This window comes from Oncorhynchus nerka, linkage group LG26 (assembly GCF_034236695.1).
Source record: "Oncorhynchus nerka isolate Pitt River linkage group LG26, Oner_Uvic_2.0, whole genome shotgun sequence".
Classification (NCBI taxonomy): Eukaryota; Metazoa; Chordata; class Actinopteri; order Salmoniformes; family Salmonidae; genus Oncorhynchus; species Oncorhynchus nerka.
In genome coordinates, this window is record NC_088421.1 from 55,648,999 (window position 1) to 55,673,254 (window position 24,256).

The 24,256-nt window shown below is 47.6% G+C and overlaps 1 protein-coding gene across 2 annotated transcripts; it reads left to right on the forward strand.

Annotated features, from left to right (window-relative positions):
- Window positions 1-1,561: 1,561 nt before the first annotated feature.
- LOC135564844 (activating transcription factor 7-interacting protein 1-like) lies at window positions 1,562-23,542 on the forward strand. 2 transcript variants are annotated; one of them, XM_065010906.1, is made up of 10 exons: window positions 1,562-1,648; window positions 2,304-2,409; window positions 10,154-10,232; window positions 12,594-12,725; window positions 14,890-14,976; window positions 15,817-15,887; window positions 16,274-16,349; window positions 16,550-16,705; window positions 19,689-20,029; window positions 22,802-23,542. In XM_065010906.1, exons 2-10 carry the CDS (start codon window positions 2,351-2,353, stop codon window positions 23,001-23,003), a joined length of 1,203 nt encoding a protein of 400 aa, XP_064866978.1. In that variant the 5' UTR covers window positions 1,562-1,648; window positions 2,304-2,350; the 3' UTR covers window positions 23,004-23,542. The 2 variants fall into 2 exon arrangements, with proteins under 2 accessions (XP_064866978.1, XP_064866979.1); XM_065010907.1 differs by lacking the exon at window positions 2,304-2,409 and having other exon boundaries at window positions 1,625-1,648.
- The last annotated feature ends 714 nt before the right edge of the window (window positions 23,543-24,256 follow it).

Sequence of the window (24,256 nt, forward strand, 5' to 3'; positions counted from 1 at the left end):
CTATATACAGGGTGTTACGGTACAGAGTCAATGTGGAGGCTATATACAGGGTGTTACGGTACAGAGTCAATGTGGAGGCTATATACAGGGTTACAGTACAGAGTCAATGTGGAGGCTATATAAAGGTACAGAGTCAATGTGGAGGCTATATACAGGTGTTACAGTACAGAGTCAATGTGGAGGCTATATACAGGGTGTACCAGTACAGAGTCAATGTGGAGGCTATATACAGGGTATTACAGGGTCAATGTTGAGGCTATATACAGTACAGAGTCAATGTGGAGGCTATATACAGGGTATTACACAGAGTCAATGTGGAGGCTTTATACAGGGTACACAGAGTCAATGTGGAGGCTATATACAGGGTATTACAGTACAGAGTCAATGTGGAGCTATATACAGGTGTACCAGTACAGAGTCAATGTGGAGGCTATATACAGGGGGTACGGTACAGAGTCAATGTGGAGGCTATATACAGGGTATTACAGTACAGAGTCAATGTGGAGGCTATATACAGGGTGTTACGGTACAGAGTCAATGTGGAGGCTATATACAGGGTGTTACCAGTACAGAGTCAATGTGGAGGCTATATACAGGGTGTTACGGTACAGAGTCAATGTGGAGGCTATTACAGTACAGAGTCAATGTGGAGGCTATATACAGGGTGTTACTATATACAGGGTGTACAGAGTCAATGTGGAGGCTATATACAGGGGTGCCGGTACAGAGTCAATGTGGAGGCTATATTACCCGGCAGTCAATGAATATAAATATTCACATCAATCTATATACATCTTCAATGTGGAGCTACAATGTCATAATTTTGTTGTTACAAGTCAATGTGGAGGCTAATTATATCAAAACCATAAAAAATGTCTGGGGGCACAAGTTAAATTGGCAGTTGAATTAAATATCACATCTCACATCTTCCTCAATGTCATAATTTGGAAATAAATAATTATATCAAAACCATAAAAAATGTAACCCGTCCTGTTTTCTTCCAAAATTTTGATCCTATAAATAAAACAACCAACTAATGACAAATGGTTCGATACCTTCTCCATTCCACAGAAATCACAATTATCTCAATTATCACAATTATATTCAGCTTGAATCTTTCCAAAAACATGTTTTACAGGACAAATTCCCGTCACATTTTAAATTAAACCTCCTTTACCTTGTTACAGATACAATATGTTTTAGCCATTCCCTCATTGACTATGTCCCCATAGATATTCAACCACAAAAATATCTAGTATAATGTGGCTAATATCACCCCCAAAAATATTCCTAATCTGTTTATTACTACGTGTATCGTTGAGGAATGTTAATATATTGTCAAATGAATATATTTTGTCATGTAAATAAATCGATGTGACTTTTACATCGAGTACAGAGAAATGAATGAATGGTTTCAAACCCCACCAAGTCACGCCAGATGTTTGAAGAGTTCTCGCGATATTCTTCGAGATTTACATATGGGGTTTAGTTTCCGGTAACACAGGAATTGGTGCGCTCCTTTTCCTCCGATTCGGCAGATGCTAACGGAGCTATTTTACAAGAAGGAAACCCCTTCTTTTCGCAGAGTGAAAAACATTGAAAACCTTAAAATCGTCTGCTTCGTTTAAAAGAAGAAGATCGAAACCAGGTTAGTTTTCACGTTTTCTAATCTGGAATTGATGTTTCTCTTAATTCATTGGAAATGTTGGAGCGATTGGTGAAATGCTTTAGTGCCGTAGCTTATTAACGTTAGAAATTTAACGTTATCTAGCTAACTACAACGTTAGTTTTTTTTCCTGCATCCCGATTGCAAGGAAATGTTAGTGAGCTATAGACCGAGGGTGGATTTTTGTGCAAATGTGCATATTTTTTTGTTGTATCTTAAACCAGAAATGTGTTGGTGTAACCGGTGTGAAATGTCTCTTGAGATCTTAAAATAGTTGTATCCACGGTGTCCGGTAAGGGCCGCGGTATTAGTGGAGCGATAGGTAACGGTACTTCGAGTGTGACTGGTTCGAGTCCAATTTGCAAATGTTATTAGTTTGCCAACTAGGTAATACAATTGATAGTTATTAGTCCAAGGGCCACCCATTCAAATGTTATTAGCTTGCCAACTAGGTAATACAATTGATAGTTATTAGTCCAAGGGCCACCCATTAAATAAAAGAAGTGTTGTTCCCTGACCCTAGAAACGAAACTGCAAAATGTCAACAACATAGCTGGAGATCATGTTTATGAATTATAAACACTTTCAAAATGTGTAAAGGTTTCGGGTTTCTTTTTAAATGTCTCTGTCTTGCCAGAGTTGCTTTATTGTTCGCCGCCGTTGGACTCTGGAAGCAGTGGAAACATGTCCTCCGGAGAAATAAATCACGCTTCTCCATCTGGCAGTCTGACAGACACATCTGGGTTTGTATATAGTGCCGACTGTAAAGTTTGGTGGAGGAGGAATAATGGTCTGGGGCTGTTACTGTTGGGGGGGTCCTGTTCAAATGGACACATCTGGGTTTTGGAGGATGCCAGGAGAACGCCACCTGCTTCAATGCATAGAGCCGACTGTAAAGTTTGGTGGAGGAGGAATAATGGTCTGGGGCTGTTTCTTTCATGGTTCGGGGCTCCTTTCGTTCCACCGAAGGAGAAATCTTTAATAACATACAATGACATTCTAGATGATTCCGTTCCTTCCAACTTTGTGGCAACAGTTTGGGGTTCGTCCCTATCCTGTTTTCAGCGTGACAATCAATCAGATGTATTTATAAAGCCCCTTGTTTTACATCAGCAGATGTTTTCAAAGTGCTGTACAGAAACCCAGCCTCAAACCCCAAACAGTGCCCCCCTGTACAGAAACCCAGCCTCAAAACCCCATACAGTCCCCCTTTACAGAAACCCAGCCTCAAACCCCAAACAGTCCCCCCCTTTACAGAAACCCAGCCTCAAACCCCAAACAGTGCCCCCTTTACAGAAACCCAGCCTCAAACCCCAAACAGTGTCCCCCTTTACAGAAACCCAGCCTCAAACCCCAAACAGTGCCCCCTTTACAGAAACCCAGCCTCAAACCCCATACAAATACATACAGTCAAAAACCCAGCCTCAAAACATGTTTTTACAAAAATAAAACATGTTTTTATACCCTCAGTCCCCCGTGCACAAAACCCAGGTACATAAAAAAACACACATGTTTTTTTTACAGGAACCCAGCTCGAGATCGGAAACCCAGCCTCAAACCCCAAAACAGTGTGGAAACCCAGCGTGACTTGGCACATGCACTATGGTTTAGATCGGTGTGGAAGAGCGTGACTTGGCAGTGCCCCATGCACTATGGTTTAGAAACGGTCAGACCCCAAACAGTGGAAGAGCTTGACTTGGCACATGCACTATGGTTTAGATCGGTGTGGAAGAGCTTGACTTGGCACATGCACTATGGTTTAGATCGGTGTGGAAGAGCTCAGACTTGTGCACATGCACTCAAACCCCAAACAGTCCCCCCCTTTACAGAAACCCAGCCTCATGGTTTAGATCGGTGTGGAAGAGCTTGACTTGGCACATGCACTATGGTTTAGATCGGTGTGGAAGAGCGTGACTTGGCACATGCACTATGGTTTAGATCGGTGTGGAAGAGCGTGACTTGGCACATGCACTATGGTTTAGATCGGTGTGGAAGAGCGTGACTTGGCACATGCACTATGGTTTAGATCGGTGTGGAAGAGCTTGACTTGGCACATGCACTATGATTTAGATCGGTGTGGAAGAGCTTGACTTGGCACATGCACTATGATTTAGATCGGTGTGGAAGAGCTTGACTTGGCACATGCACTATGGTTTAGATCGATGTGGAAGAGCTTGACTTGGCACATGCACTATGGTTTAGATCGGTGTGGAAGAGCGTGACTTGGCACATACACTATGGTTTAGATCGGTGTGGAAGAGCTTGACTTGGCACATGCACTATGGTTTAGATCGGTGTGGAAGAGCGTGACTTGGCACATGCACTATGGTTTAGATCGGTGTGGAAGAGCGTGACTTGGCACATGCACTATGGTTTAGATCGGTGTGGAAGAGCTTGACTTGGCACATGCACTATGGTTTAGATCGGTGTGGAAGAGCGTGACTTGGCACATGCACTATGGTTTAGATCGGTGTGGAAGAGCGTGACTTGGCACATGCACTATGGTTTAGATCGGTGTGGAAGAGCGTGACTTGGCACATGCACTATGGTTTAGATCGGTGTGGAAGAGCGTGACTTGGCACATGCACTATGGTTTAGATCGGTGTGGAAGAGCGTGACTTGGCACATGCACTATGGTTTAGATCGGTGTGGAAGAGCGTGACTTGGCACATGCACTATGGTTTAGATCGGTGTGGAAGAGCGTGACTTGGCACATGCACTATGGTTTAGATCGGTGTGGAAGAGCGTGACTTGGCACATGCACTATGGTTTAGATCGGTGTGGAAGAGCGTGACTTGGCACATGCACTATGGTTTAGATCGGTGTGGAAGAGCTTGACTTGGCACATGCACTATGGTTTAGATCGGTGTGGAAGAGCGTGACTTGGCACATGCACTATGGTTTAGATCGGTGTGGAAGAGCTTGACTTGGCACATGCACTATGGTTTAGATCGGTGTGGAAGAGCGTGACTTGGCACATGCACTATGGTTTAGATCGGTGTGGAAGAGCTTGACTTGGCACATGCACTATGGTTTAGATCGGTGTGGAAGAGCTTGACTTGGCACATGCACTATGGTTTAGATCGGTGTGGAAGAGCTTGACTTGGCACATGCACTATGGTTTAGATCGGTGTGGAAGAGCGTGACTTGGCACATGCACTATGGTTTAGATCGGTGTGGAAGAGCGTGACTTGGCACATGCACTATGGTTTAGATCGGTGTGGAAGAGCGTGACTTGGCACATGCACTATGGTTTAGATCGGTGTGGAAGAGCTTGACTTGGCACATGCACTATGGTTTAGATCGGTGTGGAAGAGCTTGACTTGGCACATGCACTATGGTTTAGATCGGTGTGGAAGAGCTTGACTTGGCACATGCACTATGGTTTAGATCGGTGTGGAAGAGCTTGACTTGGCACATGCACTATGGTTTAGATCGGTGTGGAAGAGCTTGACTTGGCACATGCACTATGGTTTAGATCGGTGTGGAAGAGCGTGACTTGGCACATGCACTATGGTTTAGATCGGTGTGGAAGAGCTTGACTTGGCACATGCACTATGGTTTAGATCGGTGTGGAAGAGCGTGACTTGGCACATGCACTATGGTTTAGATCGGTGTGGAAGAGCGTGACTTGGCACATGCACTATGGTTTAGATCGGTGTGGAAGAGCGTGACTTGGCACATGCACTATGGTTTAGATCGGTGTGGAAGAGCGTGACTTGGCACATGCACTATGGTTTAGATCGGTGTGGAAGAGCTTGACTTGGCACATGCACTATGGTTTAGATCGGTGTGGAAGAGCGTGACTTGGCACATGCACTATGGTTTAGATCGGTGTGGAAGAGCGTGACTTGGCACATGCACTATGGTTTAGATCGGTGTGGAAGAGCGTGACTTGGCACATGCACTATGGTTTAGATCGGTGTGGAAGAGCGTGAAGAGCTTGGCACATGCACTATGGTTTAGATCGGTGTGGAAGAGCTTGACTTGGCACATGCACTATGGTTTAGATCGGTGTGGAAGAGCTTGACTTGGCACATGCACTATGGTTTAGATCGGTGTGGAAGAGTTTGACTTGGCACATGCACTATGGTTTAGATCGGTGTGGAAGAGCTTGACTTGGCACATGCACTATGGTTTAGATCGGTGTGGAAGAGCGTGACTTGGCACATGCACTATGGTTTAGATCGGTGTGGAAGAGCTTGACTTGGCACATGCACTATGGTTTAGATCGGTGTGGAAGAGCGTGACTTGGCACATGCACTATGGTTTAGATCGGTGTGGAAGAGCGTGACTTGGCACATGCACTATGGTTTAGAAATGTTATATATATTTTTTAAACATTCATAATATTACATGTTTTTAATGTTAATATTCATGAAAAAGATGTACTTAATGACGTTGACACTTTACAGTTTTGTTTCCTGTGTCACAGAAGGCCTTTTCTGAAGCCTTGTCTTGGTGGTTGGCCTTGGACAACGTGTAGGGGTTGGCCTTGGATAACATGTAGGGGTTGGCCTTGGATAACGTGTAGGGGTTGGCCTTGGACAACATGTAGGGGTTGGCCTTGGATAACATGTAGGGGTTGGCCTTGGACAACGTGTAGGGGTTGGCCTTGGACAACGTGTAGGGGTTGGCCTTGGACAACATGTAGGGGTTGGACAACGTGTAGGGGTTGGCCTTGGACAACGTGTAGGGGTTGGCCTTGGATAACATGTAGGGGTTGGACAACGTGTAGGGGTTGGCCTTGGACAACGTGTAGGGGTTGGCCTTGGACAACATGTAGGGGTTGGCCTTGGACAACATGTAGGGGTTGGCCTTGGACAACATGTAGGGGTTGGCCTTGGACAACGTGTAGGGGTTGGCCTTGGATAACGTGTAGGGGTTGGCCTTGGATAACATGTAGGGGTTGGCCTTGGACAACGTGTAGGGGTTGGACAACATGTAGGGGTTGGCCTTGGATAACATGTAGGGGTTGGACAACATGTAGGGGTTGGCCTTGGACAACGTGTAGGGGTTGGACAACATGTAGGGGTTGGCCTTGGACAACGTGTAGGGGTTGGACAACATGTAGGGGTTGGCCTTGGACAACGTGTAGGGGTTGGACAACATGTAGGGGTTGGCCTTGGACAACGTGTAGGGGTTGGCCTTGGACAACATGTAGGGGTTGGCCTTGGACAACGTGTAGGGGTTGGCCTTGGACAACATGTAGGGGTTGGACAACATGTAGGGGTTGGCCTTGGATAACATGTAGTGGTTGGCCTTGGACAACGTGTAGGGGTTGGCCTTGGACAACATGTAGGGGTTGGACAACATGTAGGGGTTGGCCTTGGATAACATGTAGGGGTTGGCCTTGGACAACGTGTAGGGGTTGGCCTTGGATAACATGTAGGGGTTGGCCTTGGACAACATGTAGGGGTTGGCCTTGGACAACATGTAGGGGTTGGCCTTGGACAACATGTAGGGGTTGGCCTTGGACAACATGTAGGGGTTGGCCTTGGACAACATGTAGGGGTTGGCCTTGGACAACATGTAGGGGTTGGCCTTGGACAACATGTAGGGGTTGGACTTGGACAACATGTAGGGGTTGGACTTGGACAACATGTAGGGGTTGGCCTTGGACAACGTGTAGGGGTTGGCCTTGGACAACGTGTAGGGTTTGGCCTTGGACAACGTGTAGGGGTTGGCCTTGGACAACATGTAGGGGTTGGCCTTGGACAACATGTAGGGGTTGGCCTTGGACAACATGTAGGGGTTGGCCTTGGACAACATGTAGGGGTTGGCCTTGGACAACATGTAGGGGTTGGCCTTGGACAACATGTAGGGGTTGGCCTTGGACAACATGTAGGGGTTGGCCTTGGACAACATGTAGGGGTTGGACTTGGACAACATGTAGGGGTTGGCCTTGGACAACATGTAGGGGTTGGACAACATGTAGGGGTTGGACAACATGTAGGGGTTGGCCTTGGACAACGTGTAGGGGTTGGACAACGTGTAGGGGTTGGCCTTGGACAACGTGTAGGGGTTGGCCTTGGACAACGTGTAGGGGTTGGCCTTGGACAACGTGTAGGGGTTGGCCTTGGACAACGTGTAGGGGTTGGCCTTGGACAACGTGTAGGGGTTTGGCAACGTGTAGGGGGTTGGCCTTGGACAACGTGTAGGGGGGACTTGGACAACATGTAGGGGTTGGACTTGGACAACATGTAGGGGTTGGCCTTGGACAACATGTAGGTTGGACTTGGACAACATGTAGGGGACTTGGACAACATGTGGGGTTGGACAACATGTAGGGGTTGGCCTTGGACAACATGTAGGGGTTGGACAACGTGTAGGGGTTGGCCTTGGACAACGTGTAGGGGTTGGCCTTGGACAACGTGTAGGGGTTGGCCTTGGACAACGTGTAGGGGTTGGCCTTGGACAACGTGTAGGGGTTGGCCTTGGACAACGTGTAGGGGTTGGCCTTGGACAACGTGTAGGGGTTGGCCTTGGACAACGTGTAGGGGTTGGCCTTGGACAACGTGTAGGGGTTGGACTTGGACAACGTGTAGGGGTTGGACAACATGTAGGGGTTGGACAACGTGTAGGGGTTGGACAACGTGTAGGGGTTGGACAACGTGTAGGGGTTGGCCTTGGACAACATGTAGGGGTTGGCCTTGGACAACGTGTAGGGGTTGGCCTTGGACAACGTGTAGGGGTTGGCCTTGGACAACGTGTAGGGGTTGGCCTTGGACAACATGTAGGGGTTGAAGCCTTGTTTTGGTGGTTGGCCTTGGACCACATGTAGGGGTTGGCCTTGGACAACATGTAGGGGTTGGCCTTGGACAACGTGTAGGGGTTGGCCTTGGACAACGTGTAGGGGTTGGCCTTGGACAACGTGTAGGGGTTGGCCTTGGACAACGTGTAGGGGTTGGCCTTGGACAACGTGTAGGGGTTGTCCTTGGACAACGTGTAGGGGTTGGCCTTGGACAACGTGTAGGGGTTGTCCTTGGACAACGTGTAGGGGTTGTCCTTGGACAACGTGTAGGGGTTGGCCTTGGACAACGTGTAGGGGTTGAAGCCTTGTTTTGGTGGTTGGCCTTGGACAACATGTAGGGGTTGGCCTTGGACAACGTGTAGGGGTGGCCTTGGGCAACGTGTAGGGGTGGCCTTGGACAACGTGTAGGGGTGGCCTTGACAACGTGTAGGGGCTGGCCTTGGACAACGTGTAGGGGTTGGCCTTGGACAACGTGTAGGGGTTGGCCTTGGACAACGTGTAGGGGTTGGCCTTGGACAACGTGTAGGGGTTGGCCTTGGACAACGTGTAGGGGTTGGACAACGTGTAGGGGTTGGACAACGTGTAGGGGTTGGACAACGTGTAGGGGTTGGGGTTGGACAACATGTAGGGGTTGGCCTTGGACAACGTGTAGGGGTTGGCCTTGGACAACGTGTAGGGGTTGTTCATTTGATTTGAGTCACTTTCTGACCCCTTTTGCTTTGAACAAAACTTTACATATATATATAGAGAGAGAAGTGGTCAGAAAGTGACGTTTTGGAACTGAATGCCAAAACATTCAGGAGATATGGGTTCCCATCCTACCATGAGACAGCCATGTTTTCATTCAGGAGATATGGGTTCCCATCCTACCATGAGACGGCCATGTTTTCATTCAGGAGATATGGGTTCCTATCCTACCATGAGACGGCCATGTTTTAATTCAGGAGATATGGGTTCCCATCCTACCATGAGACGGCCATGTTTTAATTCAGGAGATATGGGTTCCCATCCTACCATGAGACGGCCATGTTTTAATTCAGGAGATATGGGTTCCCATCCTACCATGAGACGGCCATGTTTTAATTCAGGATATATGGGTTCCCACCCCCTTCCTACCATGAGACGGTCATGTTTTCATTCAGGAGATATGGGTTCCCATCCTACCATGAGACAGCCATGTTTTCATTTAGGAGATATGGGTTCCCATCCTACCATGAGACAGCCATGTTTTCATTCAGGAGATATGGGTCCCCACCCCCATCCTACCATGAGACGGCCATGTTTTCATTCAGGAGATATGGGTTCCCACCCCCATCCTACCATGAGACAGCCATGTTTTAATTCAGGAGATATGGGTTCCCATCCTACCATGAGACAGACATGTTTTCATTCAGGAGATATGGGTTCCCATCCTACCATGAGACGGCCATGTTTTCATTCAGGAGATATGGGTTCCCATCCTACCATGACACGGCCATGTTTTCATTCAGGAGATATGGGTTCCCATCCTACCATGAGACAGCCATGTTTTCATTCAGGAGATATGGGTTCCCATCCTACCATGAGACGGCCATGTTTTCATTCAGGAGATATGGGTCCCCACCCCTATCCTACCATGAGACAGCCCTGTTTTCATAGAGTTACATATTTCAAATATAGTAATTAACCATCCATAACTGTAACTAGCTGTTGGTTTAGTGTCGTATGAACCATTCTGTCTTCATTCTTACCAGGATGAGGAAGAGGACCAGAGAGCATGAAGCTGGGTCACCTGACTCTGACCAGCCAACCAAGATGTTCTCCAAGTGTGAGGTAAGCAGTCTGGTCATATTCAATTGGCATGACTCTTAATTGGCTTTCTGTTTTGGAATGTTTTTGGTACGTTGTGTCCTGCTGAACACAGCCTTGTGTTGTGTCCTGGTACAGGGTCTGGTCTGGTGTGTTCTGGTACAGGGTCTGGTGTGTTCTGGTACAGGGTCTGGTGTGTTCTGGTACAGGGTCTGGTGTCTCCTGGTACAGGGTCTGGTGTCTCCTGGTACAGGGTCTGGTGTGTTCTGGTACAGGGTCTGGTGTGTTCTGGTACAGGGTCTGGTCTGGTGTGTCCTGGTACAGGGTCTGGTGTGTTCTGATACAGGGTCTGGACTGGTGTGTTCTGGTGTGTCCTGGTACAGGGTCTGGTGTGTTCTGGTACAGGGTCTGGACTGGTGTGTTCTGGTACAGGGTCTGGACTGGTGTGTTCTGGTACAGGGTCTGGTCTGGTGTGTTCTGGTACTCGTTCTGGTCTGTCCAGGTTCTGGTGTGTTCTGGTACAGGGTCTGGTGTGTTCTGGTACAGGGTCTGGTCTGGTGTGTTCTGGTACAGGGTCTGGTGTTTTCTGGTACAGGGTTTGGTGCGTTCTGGTTCTGGTCTGGTGTTCTGGTACAGGGTCTGGTGTGTTCTGGTACAGGGTCTGGTCTGGTGTGTTCTGGTACAGGGTCTGGTCTGGTGTGTTCTGGTACAGGGTCTGGTCTGGTGTGTTCTGGTACAGGGTCTGGTCTGGTGTGTCCTGGTACAGGGTCTGGTCTGGTGTGTCCTGGTACAGGGTCTGGTCTGGTGTGTCCTGGTACAGGGTCTGGTCTGGTGTGTTCTGGTGGGTCTGTTGTTCTGGTACAGGGTCTGGTGTGTTCTGGTACAGGGTCTGGTGTGGTGTGTCCTGGTACAGGGTCTGGTCTGGTGTGTCCTGGTACAGGGTCTGGTGTGTTCTGGTACAGGGTCTGGTCTGGTGTTTTCTGGTACAGGGTTTGGTGTGTTCTGGTACAGGGTTTGGTGTGTTCTGGTACAGGGTTTGGTGTGTCTGGTGGTGTTTTCTGTCTGGTGTGTTCTGGTACAGGGTCTGGTGTGTTCTGGTACAGGGTCTGGTGTGTTCTGGTACAGGGTCTGGTGTGTTCTGGTACAGGGTCTGGTGTTCTGGGGTCTGGTGTGTTCTGGTACAGGGTCTGGTGTGTTCTGGTACAGGGTCTGGTGTTCTGGTACAGGGTCTGGTGGGTTTGGTGTGTTCTGGTACAGGGTTTGGTGTGTTCTGGTACAGGGTTTGTGTGTTCTGGTACGGGGTCTGGTGTGTTCTGGTACAGGGTCTGGTGTGTTCTGGTACAGGGTCTGGTGTGTTCTGGTACAGGGTCTGGTGTGTTCTGGTACAGGGTCTGGTGTGTTCTGGTACAGGGTCTGGTCTGGTGTTTTCTGGTACAGGGTTTGGTGTGTTCTGGTACAGGGTTTGGTGTGTTCTGGTACAGGGTTTGGTGTGTTCTGGTACGGGGTCTGGTGTTTTCTGGTACAGGGTCTGGTGTGTTCTGGTACAGGGTCTGGTGTGTTCTGGTACAGGGTCTGGTGTGTTCTGGTACAGGGTCTGGTGTGTTCTGGTACAGGGTCTGGTGTGTTCTGGTACAGGGTCTGGTGTGTTCTGGTACAGGGTCTGGTGTGTTCTGGTACAGGGTCTGGTGTGTTCTGGTACAGGGTCTGGTGTTTTCTGGTACAGGGTTTGGTGTGTTCTGGTACAGGGTCTGGTCTGGTGTTTTCTGGTACAGGGTCTGGTGTGTTCTGGTACAGGATCTGGTTTGGTGTGTTCTGGTACAGGGTCTGGTCTGGTGTGTTCTGGTACAGGGTCTGGTCTGGTGTGTCCTGGTACAGGGTCTGGTGTGTTCTGGTACAAGGTCTGGTGTGTTCTGGTACAAGGTCTGGTGTGTTCTGGTACAAGGTCTGGTGTGTTCTGGTACAGACCCTGTGTGTGTGTAGTAACCAGGTGTGTGTGTAGTAACCAGGTGTGTGTAGTAACCAGGTGTGTGTTCTCCACTGGTCCAGGGTCTGGTGTGTGTGTAGTAACCAGGTGTGTGTGTAGTAACCAGGTGTGTGTGTAGTAACCAGGTGTGTGTGTGTAGTAACCAGGTGTGTGTGTAGTAACCAGGTGTGTGTGTAGTAACCAGGTGTGTGTAGTTACCAGGTGTGTGTGTGTAGTAACCAGGTGTGTGTAGTAACCAGGTGTGTGTGTAGTAACCAGGTGTGTGTGTTCTCCACAGGTCCAGGGTCATGTGTGTGTGTGTAGTAACCAGGTGTGTGTGTAGTAACCAGGTGTGTGTGTAGTAACCAGGTGTGTGTGTAGTAACCAGGTGTGTGTAGTAACCAGGTGTGTGTTCTCCACAGGTCCAGGGTCTGCTCCAGCAGGAAGTGCATAGTGCCATGAAACAGTCTGAATCCAAGATGGAGTCGCTACTAGAGAGAGTTCAATTACTGGAATGTGAACCTAAATACGACCTGGTCATACGCAGACTGGAGGTAGGGAGAGGGGGAGGGGGTCCAGACTGGAGATAGGGAGGAGGGGGTGGGGCAGACTAGAGGTAGGGAGGAGGGGGGGCAGACTGGAGGTAGGGAGGAGGGGGTGGGGCAGACTAGAGGTAGGGAGGAGGGGGGGGCAGACTAGAGGTAGGGAGGAGGGGGGCAGACTAGACTAGAGGTAGGGAGGAGGGGGGGGGACTGGAGGTAGGGAGGCAGACTGGAGGTAGGGAGGAGGGGGTGGGGCAGACTAGAGGTAGGGAGGAGGGGGGCAGACTAGAGGTAGGGAGGAGGGGGCAGACTGGAGGTAGGGGGCAGACTGGAGGTAGGGATGGAGGGGGCAGACTGGAGGTAGGGAGGGGGGCAGACTGGAGGTAGGGAGGGGGGCAGACTGGAGGTAGGGAGGGGGGCAGACTGGAGGTAGGGAGGGGGGGGGCAGACTGGAGGTAGGGAGGGGGGGCAGACTAGAGGTAGGGAGGTGGGGGGCAGACTAGAGGTAGGGAGGTGGGGGGGGCAGACTAGAGGTAGGGAGGGGGGGCAGACTGGAGGTAGGGAGGGGGGGGGCAGACTGGAGGTAGGGAGGGGGGCAGACTAGAGGTAGGGAGGAGGGGGGGCAGACTGGAGGTAGGGGGCAGACTGGAGGTAGGGGGCAGACTGGAGGTAGGGGGCAGACTAGAGGTAGGGAGGGGGGCAGACTGGAGGTAGGGGGGCAGACTGGAGGTAGGGGGGCAGACTAGAGGTAGGGAGGAGGGGGGGCAGACTAGATGTAGGGAGGGGGGTCCAGACTGGAGGTAGGGAGGAGGAGGGGGGTCCAGACTGGAGGAGGGGCGGGGAATAACCCTGTGTTTCTAGTTAGAGGGGAATAACCTTGTGTTTCTCTAGAGGGGGAATAACCCTGTGTTTCTCTAGTTAGAGGGGAATAACCCTGTGTTTCTCTAGTTAGAGGGGAATAACCCTGTGTTTCTCTAGTTAAGGGGGAATAACCCTGTGTTTCTCTAGTTAAGGGGGAATAACCCTGTGTTTCTCTAGTTAGAGGGGGAATAACCCTGTGTTTCTCTATTTAAGGGGGAATAACCCTGTGTTTCTCTAGTTAAGGGGGAATAACCCTGTGTTTCTCTAGTTAGAGGGGGAATAACCCTGTGTTTCTCTATTTAAGGGGGATTAACCCTGTCTTTCTCTATTTAAGGGGGAATAACCCTGTGTTTCTCTAGTTAGATGGGGAATAACCCTGTGCTTCTCTAGTTAGAGGGGGAATAACCCTGTGTTTCTCTAGTTAAGGGGGAATAACCCTGTGTTTCTCTAGTTAGATGGGGAATAACCCTGTGCTTCTCTAGTTAGAGGGGGAATAACCCTGTGTTTCTCTAGTTAGAGGGGGAATAACCCTGTGTTTCTCTAGTTAGATGGGGAATAACCCTGTGCTTCTCTAGTTAGAGGGGGAATAACCCTGTGTTTCTCTAGTTAAGGCGGAATAACCCTGTGTTTCTCTATTTAAGGCGGAATAACCCTGTGCTTCTCTAGTTAGAGGGGGAATAACCCTGTGTTTCTCTAGTTAGAGGGGGAATAACCCTGTGTTTCTCTATTTAAGGGGAATAACCCTGTTCTCTAGTTAGAGGGGGAATAACCCTGTGTTTCTCTATTTAAGGGGGAATAACCCTCCTGTTTCTCTAGTTAGAGGGGGAATAACCCTGTGTTAAGGGGGAATAACCCTGTGTTTCTCTAGTTAGAGGGGAATAACCCTGTGTTTCTCTAGTTAGAGGGGAATAACCCTGTGTTTCTAACCCTGTGTTTCTCTAGTTAGAGGGGGAATAACCCTGTGTTTCTCTAGTTAGAGGGGAATAACCCTGTGTTTCTCTAGTTAGAGGGGGAATAACCCTGTGTTTCTCTAGTTAGAGGGGAATAACCCTGTGTTTCTCTAGTTAGAGGGGAATAACCCTGTGTTTCTCTAGTTAGAGGGGGAATAACCCTGTGTTTCTCTAGTTAGAGGGGGAATAACCCTGTGTTTCTCTATTTAGGGGGAATAACCCTGTGTTTCTCTAGAGGGGGAATAACCCTGTGTTTCTAGAGGGGAATAACCCTGTGTTTCTCTAGTTAGAGGGGAATAACCCTGTGTTTCTCTATTTAAGGGGAATAACCCTGTGTTAAAGGGGAATAACCCTGTGTTTCTCAGGCTCACATTAAGAAGGTGAAGAGGAGGGGGGATGCTGCCATCTCTTACGTCAGGATGCTACGAGCTCCTGGAGTTAAACACAATCAGGTAGACACACACACACCCCTCTCTTCTCTCTCTGTCCTTTCTCTCTCTGTCTCTCTCTCTCTCCCCCCTCTCTCTCTGTCCTCTCTATGTCTCTCTCTCTCTGTCCTCTCCTTCTCTCTCTCTCTGTCCTCTCTCTCTGTCCTCTCTCTCTGTCTCTGTCTGTCCTCTCCCTCTCTCTGTCTTCTCTCTCTGTCCTCTCTCTGTCCTCTCTCTCTCTCTGTCTCTCTCTCTGTCCTCTCTCTCTCTCTCTCTCTGTCCTCTCTCTCTCTCTCTCTCTCTGTCCTCTCTCTCTCTCTCTCTCTCTGTCCTCTCTCTCTCTCTCTCTCTCTGTCCTCTCTCTCTCTCTGTCCTCTCTCTGTCCTCTCTCTGTCTGTCTCTCTCTGTCTTCTCTCTCTGTCTCTCTCTCTGTCCTCTCGCTCTTCTCTCTCTGTCTTCTCTCTCTGTCCTCTCCTTCTCTCTCTCTCTCTGTCCTCTCTCTCTGTCTCTCTCTCTCTGTCCTCTCCTTCTCTCTCTCTCTGTCCTCTCTCTCTGTCTCTCTGTCTCTCTCTCTCTCTGTCTGTCTGTCTGTCCTCTCTCTCTCTGTCTCTCTCTCTCTGTCCTCTCCTTCTATTTCTCTCTGTCCTCTCTCTCTCTCTCTCTCTGTCCTCTCTCTCTCTCTCTCTCTCTCTCTCTCCTCTCTCTCTCTGTCTTCTCTCTCTGTCCTCTCTCTGTCCTCTCTCTCTGTCTCTCTCTCCTCTCTCTGACACTGTAGAGACACGCGGTCGTGGTCACACACCGTTGTTTATATGTTCCATGGTGGTAATGCATCTCTGTGAAAGATAATGAAGTGTGTTTCTCCAGAGGAGGCTGGGTTCTGGTCTTGTGGACCTGACTGAGACTGAGAGAGGACTGAGTACTGTGGACATCAGCAGGTAGACACACACACACACACACACACACATCTATATCTATCTATATATCTATCTATCTATATCTATCTATATCTCTATCTATATCTATCTATATCTATATATCTATCTATATCTATCTATATCTATCTATATCTATCTATATCTATCTATATCTATATATATCTATCTATATCTATATATCTATCTATATCTATATATCTATCTATATCTATCTATAATAATGTTTTTGTTCAGTGTTTAATAATATCTATATATATACACACATCTCTATCTATCTATATCTATCTATATCTATATATCTATCTATCTATATATATCTATATATCTATCTATATCTATATATCTATCTATCTATCTATATCTATATATCTATAATCCATGCTCAGGTCAGACTCTGATGAAGACGACTCAGCTGAGAAGCAGAGGAAGAGGAAGGTTGTAGATGGTTTCTGGCAGAAAATGGTAACGTACACACACACTACACACCTACACACACTACACACCTACACGCACACACACCTACACACACACACTACACACACACACACACACCTACACACACACCTACACACCCATCTCATCTCATACACCGCTACTGATTCTGATACCTCTGAGAATCTGATACTAACAGCTTCTCTGTGATTGGTTGTTTGTCTCTCTAGATGTCCAATAATAAAGCCCCAGACAGGAAGCGAGAAAAAGAGAGGAATGGAAAGAAACACAACATCCCTCTTCCTCCTACCACTCCTCCTCTTCCACCGACCACTCCTCCTCCTCCTCGTTCTCCTCTTCCTCCCGTTCTCTCTCCTCAAGTACTGGTAGGTTTCTGCTACACTCCTCTTCCTCCTACCTCTCCTCCTCTTCCTCCTACCTCTCCTCCTCTTCCTCCTACCGCTCCTCTTACCGCTCCTCCTCTTCCTCCTACCACTCCTCCTCTTCCTCCTACCACTCCTCCTCCTCGTTCTCCTCTTCCTCCCGTTCTCTATCCTCAAGTACTGGTAGGTTTCTGCTACACTCTGACCTCTTCCCCCTACCTCCCCTCCTCTTCCTCCTACCTCTCCTCTTCTTCCTCCCGTTCTCCTCTTCCTCATACCTCTCCTCCTCCATCTCGTTCTCCTCTTCCTCTCTCCTCAAGTGCTGGTAGGTTTCTGCTACACTCTGACCACTGCATTATAAAGGAGTTATTAGTAGGTGTTAGTAGGTATTAGTGGTTATTAGTGGTTATTAGTAGTTATTAGTGGTTATTAGTGGTTATTAGTAGTTATTAGTGGTTATTAGTGGTTATTAGTGGTTTTAGTGGTTATTAGTTATTAGTGGTTATTAGTTATTAGTAGTTATTAGTGGTTATTAGTGGTTATTAGTAGGTATTAGTAGTTATTAGTAGGTGTTAGTAGGTATTAGTGGTTATTAGTGGTTATTAGTGGTTATTAGTAGGTATTAGTAGTTATTAGTAGGTGTTAGTAGGTGTTAGTGGTTATTAGTGGTTATTAGTAGGTATTAGTAGTTATTAGTGGTTATTAGTGGTTATTAGTTATTAGTGGTTATTAGTAGTTATTAGTGGTTATTAGTAGTTATTAGTGGTTATTAGTGGTTATTAGTGGTTATTAGTGGTTTTAGTGGTTATTAGTTATTAGTGGTTATTAGTGGTTATTAGTAGTTATTAGTTATTAGTGGTTATTAGTGGTTATTAGTGGTTATTAGTGGTTATAGGTAGTTATTAGTTATTAGTGGTTATTAGTGGTTATTGGTAGTTATTAATAGTTATTAGTAGTTATTAGTGGTTATTGGTAGTTATTAGTAGCTAGTAGTTTGTGGTTATTAGTGGTTATTTGTGTTTTTTTGTAGTTATTAGTTATCCGTGGTTATTAGTAGCTAGTAGTTTGTGGTTATCAGTGGTTATTAGTTATTAGTTATAGCTATTAGTGGTTATTAGTAGAGTAGTTTGTGGTTATCAGTGGTTATTAGTTATCCGTGGTTATTGGTAGTTATTAGTAGCTAGTAGTTTGTGGTTATTAGTGGTTATTATTAGTTATTTGTGGTTGTTAGTAGTTATTATTAGTGGTTATTAGTAGATATTAGTGGTTATTAGTGGTTATTAGTATTAGTGGTTATTATTTATTAGTGGTTATTAGTAGTTATTATTAGTAGTTATTAGTTATTAGTGTTATTAGTTAGTTATTAGTGGTTATTAGTAGCTAGTAGTTTGTGGTTATTAGTGGTTATTAGTGGTTATTAGTGGTTATTAGTGGGTATTAGTGGTTAGTTATTAGTGGTTATTAGTAGTTATCAGTAGTTATTAGTAGTTATCAGTAGTTATTAGTGGTTATTAGTTATTAGTGGTTATTAGTGGTTATTAGTAGCTAGTAGTTTGTGGTTATTAGTAGTTATTAGTGGTTATTAGTTATTAGGTTATTAGTGGTTATTAGTAGTTATTAGTGGTTATTAGTGGTTATTAGTTAGTTATTAGTAGTTATTTGTAGTTATTAGTGGTTATTAGTAGATATTAGTGGTTATTAGTTATTAGGTTATTAGTTAGTGGTTATTAGTAGCTAGTAGTTTGTGGTTATTAGTAGTTATTAGTGGTTATTAGTGGTTATTAGTAGTTATTAGTAGTTTGTTAGTAGTTATTATTAGTGGTTATTAGTAGATATTAGTTTATTAGTAGTTAGTTATTAGTTATTAGTGGTTATTAGTAGTAGTGGTTTATTAGTAGTTATCAGTGGTTATTAGTAGCTAGTAGTTTGTGGTTATTAGTAGTTATTAGTGGTTATTAGTGGTTATTAGTAGTTATTAGTGGTTATTTTATTTGTGGTTATAGTTAGTGGTTATTAGTAGATATTAGTGGTTATTAGTAGTTATTAGTTATTAGTGTAGTTATTAGTGGTTATTAGTAGATATTAGCTTAGTAGTTTTAGTAGTTATCAGTGGTTATTAGTAGCTAGTAGTTTGTGGTTATTAGTAGTTATTAGTGGTTATTAGTGGTTATTAGTGGGTATTAGTGGTTATCAGTAGTTATTAGTGGTTATTAGTAGTTATCAGTAGTTATTAGTAGTTATCAGTAGTTATTAGTGGTTATTAGTTATTAGTGGTTATTAGTGGTTATTAGTAGCTAGTAGTTTGTGGTTATTAGTGGTTATTAGTGGTTATTAGTAGCTAGTAGTTTGTGGTTATCAGTGGTTATTAGTTATCCGTGGTTATTGGTAGTTATTAGTAGCTAGTAGTTTGTGGTTATTAGTGGTTATTAGTAGTTGTTTGTGGTTGTTATTAGTTATTATTATTAGTTATTAGTGGTTATTAGTAGATATTAGTGGTTATTAGTAGTTATTAGTAGTTATTAGTGGTTATTAGTAGTTATTAGTAGTTATTAGTAGTTATTAGTGGTTATTAGTAGATATTAGTGGTTATTAGTGGTTATTAGTAGTTATCAGTGGTTATTAGTAGCTAGTAGTTTGTGGTTATTAGTAGTTATTAGTGGTTATTAGTGGTTATTAGTAGTTATTAGTAGTTATTAGTGGTTATTAGTGGTTATTAGTAATTATTAGTGGTTAATAGTGGTTATTAGTGGTTATCAGTGGTTATTAGTGGTTATTAGTGGTTATCAGTGGTTATCAGTGGTTATCAGTGGTTATTAGTGGTTATTAGTAGTTATTAGTAGTTATTAGTGGTTATTAGTAGTTATCAGTGGTTATTAGTAGTTATTATCCAGCAACATTAGTCTAGTCTTCTGAAAGTCGTTATTGTCTTGTCTTTCTCTCTCAGTATCAAGCCTTGTAACCTCTCCCTTCCCTTGTGTGTGTGTAGAAGGTCGAGGCGTCTGCCGTACCGGTGACCAGACCGCCAGCCACATCGCCAGTTAAAACGGAGTGCACGGTGAAGATGGAAACCACCGTGAAGACCGAGGAGTCCCCGTGTCCTCTAGTCCCTCTTCGTGTTCCTCCGTCGCAGAGTGAGCTGCTGTCCCATCTCCCTCCTCTTCCCCCGACCCCTTTCCCTTCCTCCCTCCCCCTCGAGGCGGCCTCCTACTCCATCCCCCAGAAGCCCCTTGTGCACCTGGCCCGTATCCGAAACCCTGCCCCGTGTCTGGTCATCCACTGGAGGGTCACTGAGGAAGACGTCGCGGCGCCCGGCATGGACAGTTACAGGTACAGACACGGAGCGACCCGGCTCTAGTTACAGACACACGGAGCGACCCGGCTCTAGTTACAGGTACAGACACACGGAGCGACCCGGCTCTAGTTACAGACACACGGAGCGATCCGGCTCTAGTTACAGACACACGGAGCGACCCGGCTCTAGTTACAGACACGGAGCGACCCGGCTCTAGTTACAGGTACAGACACACGGAGCGACCCGGCTCTAGTTACAGACACACGGAGAGACCCGGCTCTAGTTACAGACACACGGAGCGACCCGGCTCTAGTTACAGACACACGGAGCAGACCCGGAGCGACCCGGCTCTAGTTACAGGTACAGACACACGGAGCGACCCGGCTCTAGTTACAGACACACGGAGAGACCCGGCTCTAGTTACAGGTACAGACACACGGAGGCTCTAGTTACACCCGGCTCTAGTTACAGACACACGGAGCGACCCGGCTCTAGTTACAGACACACGGAGCGACCCGGCTCTAGTTACAGGTACAGACACACGGAGCGACCCGGCTCTAGTTACAGGTACAGACACACGGAGGAGCGACCCGGCTCTAGGTACAGACACACGGAGCGACCCGGCTCTAGTTACAGATACGGAGCGACCCGGCTCTAGTTACAGACACACGGAGCGACCCGGCTCTAGTTACAGGTACAGACACACGGAGCGACCCGGCTCTAGTTACAGACACACGGAGCGACCCGGCTCTAGTTACAGACACACGGAGAGACCCGGCTCTAGTTACAGACACACGGAGCGACCCGGCTCTAGTTACAGGTACAGACACACGGAGCGACCCGGCTCTAGTTACAGGTACAGACACACGGAGCGACCCGGCTCTAGTTACAGGTACAGACACACGGAGCGACCCGGCTCTAGTTACAGGTACAGACACACGGAGCGACCCGGCTCTAGTTACAGGTACAGACACACGGAGCGACCCGGCTCTAGTTACAGGTACAGACACACGGAGCTCTAGTTACAGACACAGACACACTCTAGGGAGCGACCCGGCTCTAGTTACAGGTACAGACACACGGAGCGACCCGGCTCTAGTTACAGACACACGGAGCGACCCGGCTCTAGTTACAGGTACAGACACACGGAGCGACCCGGCTCTAGTTACAGGTACAGACACACGGAGAGACCCGGCTCTAGTTACAGGTACAGACACACGGAGCGACCCGGCTCTAGTTACAGGTACAGACACACGGAGCGACCCGGCTCTAGTTACAGGTACAGACACACGGAGAGACCCGGCTCTAGTTACAGGTACAGACACACGGAGCGACCCGGCTCTAGTTACAGGTACAGACACACGGAGCGACCCGGCTCTAGTTAGACACACGGAGCGACCCGGCTCTAGTTACAGGTACAGACACACGGAGAGACCCGGCTCTAGTTACAGACACACGGAGCGACCCGGCTCTAGTTAGACACACGGAGAGACCCGGCTCTAGTTAGAGACACACGGAGCGACCCGGCTCTAGTTACAGACACACGGAGCGACCCGGCTCTAGTTACAGGTACAGACACACGGAGAGACCCGGCTCTAGTTACAGGTACAGACACACGGAGCGACCCGGCTCTAGTTACAGACACACGGAGCGACCCGGCTCTAGTTACAGGTACAGACACACGGAGCGACCCGGCTCTAGTTACAGGTACAGACACACGGAGCGACCCGGCTCTAGTTACAGGTACAGACACACGGAGCGACCCGGCTCTAGTTACAGACACGGAGCGACCCGGCTCTAGTTACAGGTACGGAGCGACCCGGCTCTAGTTACAGGTACAGACACACGGAGCGACCCGGCTCTAGTTACAGACACACGGAGCGACCCGGCTCTAGTTACAGGTACAGACACACGGAGCGACCCGGCTCTAGTTACAGACACGGAGCGACCCGGCTCTAGTTACAGGTACGGAGCGACCCGGCTCTAGTTACAGGTACAGACACACGGAGCGACCCGGCTCTAGTTACAGACACGGAGCGACCCGGCTCTAGTTACAGACACAGAGCGACCCGGCTCTAGCCGTCAATGAAAGTGAATGGGATGTGTGCAATTTGTCAAACTTTCAAATCAACTGATCAAATCCCTCTCTTACCTCTCTCCCCCTCCCTCTCTCCCCCTCCCTCTCTCTCTTCCCTCTCTCTCCTCCCTCTCTCTCCTCTCTCTCTTCCCTCTCTCTCCTCCCTCTCTTCCCTCTCTCTCCTCCCTCTCTTCCCTCTCTCCCTCCCTCTCTTCCCTCTCCCCTCCCTCTCTCTCTTCCCCTCTCTCTCTCCCTCTCCCCCTCCCTCTCTCTTCCCTCTCTCCCTCTCTCTCCTCCCTCTCTCTCTCCTCCCTCCCTCTCTCCCCCCTCCCTCTCTCTCCCCCTCCCTCTCTCTCCCCCTCCCTCTCTCTCCCTCTCTCTACCCTCTCCCCCTCCCTCTCTGTCTTCCCTCTCCACCCTCCCTCTCTTCCCTGTCCCCCTCTCTCTCTTCTCTCTCCCCCTCCCTCCCTCTCTTCCCCCTCCTTCTCTCTCCTCTCTTTCCTCTCCTCCCTCCCTCTCTCTCTCCCCCTCCTTCTCTCTCCTCTCTCCCCCTCCTTCTCTCTCCTCCCTCCTTCTCTCTCCTCTCTCCCCCATCCTTCTCTCTCTCTCCTCTCCTCTCTCTCCTCTCTTCCCTCTCCTCCCTCCCTCTCTCTCTTCCCTCTACCCCCCTCTCTCCCCCCTCCTTCTCTCTCCTCCCCTCTCTCCCCCTCCCTCTCTCTCCTCCCTCCAGTATCTACATCGCTCAGGAGAGTCATAGCAGCAGCGTCTCCCCGTCCTGGAGGAATGTGGGTGTGGTCAAGGCCCTGGCCCTGCCCATGGCTGTCACGGTAACCAAGTACCAATCGGGTACCACCTACGTCATCGTGGTGGGCAAGGACCGGTATGGTCGCTACGGACCGTACAGCGACGTACAGACTGTACTCCTGGCATAGAGACGTGGCGGGGAGTTCTGGTCGTCTAGATCGAAGGCCACTTTCGAGCGTCTGTGGGGGGCGGGGGTTTCACTCCACCCTTGCACTTGATTTTATGAATTAAGGTCACTAATTAGTGAGGAACTAACCTGAACGTAGACCTAGTGAACGACATAGAGACTTCACTTCTGTTAGTGATGTTGGTACATCTGGCCTAGTTGAGTCAACTCTGTTAGTATATCTGGCCTAGTTGAGTCAACTCTGTTAGTATATCTGGCCTAGTTGAGTCAACTCTGTTAGTATATCTGGCCTAGTTGAGTCAACTCTGTTAGTATATCTGGCCTAGTTGAGTCAACTCTGTTAGTGTATCTGGCCTAGTTGAGTCAACTCTGTTAGTATATCTGGCCTAGTTGAGTCAACTCTGTTGGTACATCTGGCCTAGTTGAGTCAACTCTGTTGGTACATCTGGCCTAGTTGAGTCAACTCTGTTAGTATATCTGGCCTAGTTGAGTCAACTCTGTTAGTATATCTGTCCTAGTTGAGTCAACTCTGTTAGTATATCTGTCTGTATATCTGTCCTAGTTGAGTCAACTCTGTTAGTATATCTGTCCTAGTTGAGTCAACTCTGTTAGTATATCTGTCCTAGTTGAGTCAACTCTGTTAGTGATGTTGGTACATCTGGCCTAGTTGAGTCAACTCTGTTAGTGTATCTGTCCTAGTTGAGTCAACTCTGTTAGTGTATCTGTCCTAGTTGAGTCAACTCTGTTAGTGATGTTGGTATCTGTTCTAGTTGAGTCAACTCTGTTAGTGATGTTGGTACATCTGGCCTAGTTGAGTCAACTCTGTTAGTGTATCTGGCCTAGTTGAGTCAACTCTGTTAGTGATGTTGGTATCTGTCCTAGTTGAGTCAACTCTGTTAGTGATGTTGGTATATGTCCTAGTTGAGTCAACTCTGTTAGTGATGTTGGTATATGTCCTAGTTGAGTCAACTCTGTTAGTGATGTTGGTACATCTGGCCTAGTTGAGTCAACTCTGTTAGTGTATCTGGCCTAGTTGAGTCAACTCTGTTAGTGTATCTGGCCTAGTTGAGTCAACTCTGTTAGTATATCTGTCCTAGTTGAGTCAACTCTGTTAGTGTATCTGGCCTAGTTGAGTCAACTCTGTTAGTATATCTGGCCTAGTTGAGTCAACTCTGTTGGTACATCTGGCCTAGTTGAGTCAACTCTGTTGGTACATCTGGCCTAGTTGAGTCAACTCTGTTAGTATATCTGGCC